The following is a 6,785-nucleotide window of genomic DNA, read 5'->3' on the forward strand; positions in this document are numbered from 1 at the left end:
GGTAATGTGAGAACAATTGGGCCAAAGAAAGACTTAATATTTCTATCTCAGAACCATATTTCAGGCCCTAAAGCTCTTCCTTCCCTTTGTCCTCTTTCCTGCCAGAAGTTTCTGTCTTATTACAAATGCATGTTCGTGTTTATGTTGACAAATATTCAGGCTTTACTTTTGTTATGATTTGAAGGAGTGCACCTGCTTGAGTTGTATGCAGACACTTATTAACTGCTTACCCTACAGTGAGGATTTCAATGCAGATTAAAACAGGCAGTAGCACTACTAACCTCTTCTTGTCAACTTTAAAACATTCATGTAAGCTTCAAGGAGTCATCATTTGGCTCCATCTGCCACAGTTCAAACTGGATAAAGAACCTTTATTTGATTAAGTACTCCTATTAGTCAAAACCTTAAACTTTCCTGCCTACCACCTGGCCCTAAGAGTGATTCCTTTCTTTCATCTGGTCTTGAGGCTCTTTTATACTCTCACACCATTGCCTGCTAATTTGGTCCTCTGCTTTGACTCAACATTCCAGACCCCCTTTTCTCACATCCCCACTCAGCCAGAAGTAGTCAGAATATGGCCATCGCAAAAGGCTATTACGTTAAATTGCCAAAGCTGGTCCAACGTGGCAGAGCTGATGGCAATGACTTGACCCCCACCTGAGCTGGGGTTTGCTAGGAAATTTAAACCTAAATTGTTTCTCAGATGCTCCTAAAGGCTGCCTGAATGCTCCTGACCACAACTATCAACACCTCATTTGAAAAAAAAAAAAAAAATTCCCAAACTAACCACCTAGTTCCCCCTGGCAAGCCACTTGAGCTACCTCCTCTTGCCATCAACCCATAAAAAAAAAAAAAAACCGAACAAGCTTTTGCAGTTGCTGATATACTCCCAAGGCAGTTGGACAGGATTTTTTTAAAGTGTTCTTTCTCTTCACAGAGAATGGCTAGTTGTTAGGTGGTGGTGGTGGTGGTGGTGGTGGTGGTGGTGGTGGTGGTGTTTGTGCATTCCTTGTAAATAATAACTTTAAAATTTATATTTATTTTATGTACATTGGTCTTTTGCCTGCATATATGCTGTGTGAGTATGTCAGATCCTGGAATTACAGACCATTGTGAGCCATTGTATGAATGCTAAAAATTGAACCCAGGTCCTCTGGAAGAACAGTCAGTGATCTTAACCACTGAGCCATTTCTCCAGCCCCTACTTTTGTAATCATAATAAAATCATTGTATAAAGATGGGACATATCATTGCTTTTGAATTTTTGAATGCATAGTAGAGTTTTGGGGATACATGATGAGTCCTTGAAGAGTTTTAGAATTTTCACTGTGTCTTGATCTCATTGAGGGTTGTATAATGTATGTATTCATTGAGATATACACATCCATGCACCTTAAGTTTGAGATTTTATCTCTTTTGAAATTGAAACACATAAAAGGAGATACTTGGAGCCCCAGTTTGTACCATGGCTGAGCTTCTGAGTATCAATCTCAAATGATAAATCCAGGAAGTGGTTGGATAAATACACTCTTCACTGTACAATTAGTCTGTATTTCTATATTCAAAACCCTTTGACTACCTCCAGCTCCAGATATTCCACATCGTTTAATATCAAATAACATCAGTGAGAAAATTTGTCTTCAAACCATTTTAATTGGAACAGTGGGAAACCTACCTCACAAGGGACAGGAGGCATATCCGCTTACGCAGGTTGGGTGTACGGAACAAGTCCCATAGGGAAGATTTTGTCTGTGAGGCCTCCAGCTCCTCCTTCATGATTGTTCTCACAACCTTCAACAACATTAATGAACTGTTTAGTTGTCACAAAATGATAGACACTGTGGTTATACTGGGCATCTGCAAAGAACTAGATCAATAGTTATTGTTTCTGTCTAGTGAAAAATATACACATCAAAGAAACAATGTCAGCTATAAAAGTGATAAGCAATATGAAAACAAGAGAGCTAAAAATAAATCTGTAGTAAGGATATGTTAAGCAAGGGAGTACAGATGGATTCAGAATATTGAAGGTAGAGTACAGATGAGAGATACAGATTAGAAAGAAAAAGCAAGTGAAGACTATTATGGTCTATAGAGGTTTGACGGGGAGGGTCCCCATAGGCTTATGTATTTGAACCCTTGGTACCCAGTTAGTGACACTGTTTAAAAGATAGAATGGCACAAATAACTCGCATGCCCTACAGCCTGTGTGCCTCCGAGGAGGGCTACAGTAACCAAAGATGCAGGTGAGATTCTTGTCCAAATATCCATGCCAGCTGGAATATCTACAGAGCCCAGCTGACAAGGGATCTACCCACCCTCCTAGCTCCACCTTCCTTCGAGTCCAGAACATCTGGCCTGATACTCTCCCACACCCTACAGCCTGTCTGTCTCCCAGGAGGTCCTCAGTAACTAGGGACACAGGATGCCTGTTCTAATGAGAGACACAGCAAACCTACCCTGACCAGAGACAGATTGTCTACCTCCAAAGAAATGGGCACTAACCCAGGATACCAGAGCTCCACCTGACTCCAAGGAATCTGGCTCCAGTCAGAGATACCTAGGCCAGTTAACATCAGAGATAACCAGATGGCCAGAGTCATGCATAAGCTATAAATGACAGAACCCAATGCAATTCGGCACCATCAGAACCCAGTTATTCCACAACACCAAGCCCTGGATACCCTAAGATGTCTAAAAACCAAGACAATGACCTAAACTCCTATCTCATGAAGATGATAGAGACCTTCGAGGAGGATATAAATAACTCCCTTAAAGAAATACAGAAAAATACAATCAAGAAGGAATTGAACAAAATGGCCCAAGAACTAAAAGTGGAATTAGAAACAATAAAGAAAGCACAAAAGGAATCAACCCTGGAGATGGACAACTTAGGAAAGTGATCAGGAGCTACAGATGCAAATATCACCAACAAAATACAAGACATAGAAGAGAGAGTCTCAGGTGTGGAAGATACCATAAAAGATACTGACACAACAGTCAATGCAAAGTACAAAAAGCTCCTAACCCAAAATATTCAAAACTCTCAATCACCATAGATGGAGAAACCAAGATATTCCAAAATTTAAACAATATCTTTCCACTAATCTAGCCCTACAGAGGATACTGGAAGGAAATCTTCATAACAAGGAGGGAAAATATGTAACTTCCCCCAAGCCTGAAGCAGGCTGAGCCAGACCTTGACCTTTTCTGTCACTAAGGAGATTACCTAAGATGGAGCCTTCCTAGGTCATTCTATTGTTCAGTCAACTGTTGCTGTTCCTCTTCAAGATCCTGCTACCTGTTGGGAGGCCACCAAGCTATTCCTGAGACTACACCCTATCCTGCACGTGGTCACCTGCAGCTGGGCTCCAAGAATGAATTGGCAGGAATGGGCCTCTCTACCCCCTTTATAAGTGCATTCACCATTAAACATTTGAGCCTTGGTCAGGAACCTTGTCTTAGCTCCATTGCTCTCTCGTCCACCTAGTTCCCCTCTCTTGTCAGCCCCGGTTTGCCTTCCAGGTGAAACCCCATTTCTTGTGAACCGCAGGTCGGTTTCCAACAGTTTGGGGTCCAAAGTGGGACCTGAGGAATGGCAGAAAAATGCTGGAGGAATGCTGCTTGGTAATGGAGCTCCACAGGAAGAAAAAGAATCAGAGAATTCGTATAGGAGCACGGTGAAGCAACAGGTAAAGTGTTGCTGGAGGTGCGGAAGATACGGGCTAAGGTTGGAATTGGTGTTAACCCAATGCTGGATTCACTTAGGTCAACACTGAATTATCAGAAGTAGGAACTGATCAGGCAGTTGTCCGCAGTTTTTAAAAAACTGCTTTAGGCAAGAGGGAAAAGGGTTTAAATTAAATAATCAGGCGGATGTCCGCAGACGGGAGCTGCATCAGGCAGCAGAAACAGGGTTGTAATAATAAAATAATATAGAGGAAAATGGATTTTGAAACTCTCCCAGAGACAGAGAGAAAATTCGGGCTAATTACGCCCTGCCTTTTTCTCTCTAGCCCTTACAGCAGAAGTTCTCTGCCCTCTTTGTGTTGTCTAACATCTAATGTCTGATGCACCAGTCTGTTCACGTGTTCAATTCATGTGTGTTCGTGTCTCGTCGTCTGAATAACTGAATGTTCTGTGCTTCATGTTGGAAAATAAAGATGGCTAAAACTTTATCTGCTGGTTGAGCAAGAGAGTGGCCACACTCTTTAGCCAGGATCAGGCACAACAGGGGAGCCACTGCTGGAAAAGCTGCTCTCAAAGAAAGGGAGTCTGCAGCCTCTTGGTTTTGGGGAGAAAAAGCTGATAGATGGTTTTTTTCCTGGTTCTCTGCAATCGTGATTATTGCGTTTAGCTAATGACAAGGTGCTTTTCTTATCTCATAGTTATAGCTAGAAAACTTGAAATTCTTTGATTGGGCTAAATTTATTAGACTCGTGTAGCTGCTTCATTTGTTTTTGTTTTTGTTTTTTTTTTTTTACTGGTCTTAGAGGTGTAATATGCTCTGCGTGTCTTCATCACAAGAGTATTAGCTTATAAGTTACTGGGTATGATCAAATGGGTGTAACACTGGTTACTAGAAAGTTAGCTTTAAATCGGTAACTCAGGTTTGGAGTCTTTCAAACACGTGGCATAACACAGGCCAAGAGGCTGGGCCTCTAAGGATACTTCTAGTTGAGATAATATTTAATGTGATTCTTATCCTAGAAAGTAGAATTAAAGATAAGATTTAAAGCAATGTCTCTTTAATGAAGCATTAAAATCTGCACTGTCATGCATTCATAGGTATAAATTGGCAGCCAAGTTTCGCAATGGGATAGTGAAGATTTGATGTTTATTCTAAGGTGTAAATTGTTTTGAAATTGGGTTTTGCCTTCCCAAGGTTGTAGTTATAGTCTAATATTGCAAAAGAAACTTAAAATTTCTAAAATCTGTCCTCACGGCAAGAGGAACTAAGCTTAGAGCAGCTTCTGCCGGGTTTGTGTGACTTTCTTTGGTCTTGCAAACAGTGCCTAAGGAAGCTCTAGAAACTTGCCTCTCCTTGCCTTCAGGGAAAATTCCTTTTAGCTAGTAGAACATTGTTGCAGATCTATCCAGATGTTTGAAATAATGCTTAAATTCAGAATTTATAAAAGGTCAATCAGACTGTAGAATTTATAAAGGCATTACAATCTGGCTTATCTACTTCATTTAAAGTTATTATAGATTTAAAGGTTTGTTTTTTCCTTTGCATTCTGGTAATTATAAAGAGTTTTGCTTCTAGTGAACTGGTGATCACTGGAAAATTTTTCCTCTAGATATGACTAACATGGCTTTACATTATGTAAGAAAAAATTTTATTATCTCTGCTTCAATATAAGAAGCTAAGAGTTTGAATCTTTCAGTGTATATTGTTTCCTAAGTGGAAAGTATTTTATTAGTTAATGCCTCTAAAGGGAAGTTTACTTCAAATGTTTGCTTTCACACAAGGAGCTTTTAAGTTCTGGGCAGTAGATGTTGCTCCAGAAAAGATTCAGAGGCAATATCTTTTTAATACTTAGGGTTTTAGTTATACTATATAATATTGTGGTGCAGAAAATCTAGAACGAAAAATTGATTTGCTTCAAAATTTTATTTTCAAAAGCTTCCAGAAGATGTTAATTGGCTAAGATCTTACCTTAAACTCACCACAAAAGAACTTAAGCTTTTGTTAGGTGCTATTAAGTGAGGTGCAAATTAACTGGCAAAGAACAAAAGGCTTTGCAGAAAATAAAGAAAGCTTTTATAATTGTTATCAATTATAATCAATGGTAATTAAATATTAGCTGTGCCCACAGCAATTCTTTGGCAAGAGAAAACATTATGGTAAACTCATTTTTCTTCTCCTCCCAGCCAACCGTTGGTCCATGTGGAGCTGCTGCGGGATGGGGCCTTGGGGTACACAGCTTTCCCTGAGTGGTGGTGGCACAGGAGGCCGCCAGAAAGTGGGCGCCTTTGTAGTGAACTCAGGGAAGGGCAACGCTCGCCATTGCCCCCTACAGCCTCCGCCTGTCCCCGCTGGGGGTAGCCGTATTTTTCCCACTAGAACTCGGGGTGCTCTGCTGCCCTCACTCGGGCTTCCTAGCCTACAATAGATTGGGCCACCTCAGCCTCTTCAGCCTGAGAGGAAGGCCAGAGGCGGGCGAGGCAGAGGTGGCGTTCACCTCAAAGGACAGTTTTAACATCCTATTAAGGCTGCTGTGGTGCTAATAAAGAATTGTAAGATATATTCGTATATTCTAGAAAACCTACAACAAAAATTGTGTCTTAAGAACCAAAGTGTCTGTTTCTTGTTCAAAACAGCAATTAAATTGGTTATTACAGAATACTAATATTCGATCTATTGCATACCATCATTTTAAATAAAATTGACAATCATTATCACAAAGATAAGTTAAAAAATTGTTTTTATGCATGCTTCTGTATCTTCTATAAATTCATGCATGAATGCATCCTAATTACTGTGTTTAAAAACAGCCCTTTTATGGAAGAAAAGTATATGTGAATTGGATCACACGCTTATTCTTTTGAGCTTCCCCCTGCTTCAACACAGATAATTAAATTGCATGCTGTAGATGGTGTTTTAAAATGTTGAATAATCAAGCACATTATTTTAATCATACTTTTATTTTAAGAATTTTGAAATTTGGATGTCAAAGAACTTAATAAATGCCTTATAGTATCTTAAAAACCAGACATAATCATGTCTAGGTGAGATGAAAAGGATCTACTTATTGGCATATGGCTTGATCCTGAACAGCTAC

General features: G+C 39.9%; 1 protein-coding gene across 1 annotated transcript in view; it reads right to left on the reverse strand.

The window, feature by feature from the left end:
- Window positions 1-1,671: 1,671 nt before the first annotated feature.
- The window catches only part of LOC110285757 (solute carrier family 22 member 19-like), a 38,285-nt gene continuing 33,171 nt past the window's right edge, over window positions 1,672-6,785 (reverse strand). The window contains 1 exon segment of the mRNA XM_021152149.1: window positions 1,672-1,791. Within this exon segment, the coding sequence (XP_021007808.1) occupies window positions 1,672-1,791 (120 nt within the window).

The sequence above is a fragment of the Mus caroli genome, chromosome 19, assembly GCF_900094665.2.
Source record: "Mus caroli chromosome 19, CAROLI_EIJ_v1.1, whole genome shotgun sequence".
In the NCBI taxonomy this organism is placed as follows: Eukaryota; Metazoa; Chordata; class Mammalia; order Rodentia; family Muridae; genus Mus; species Mus caroli.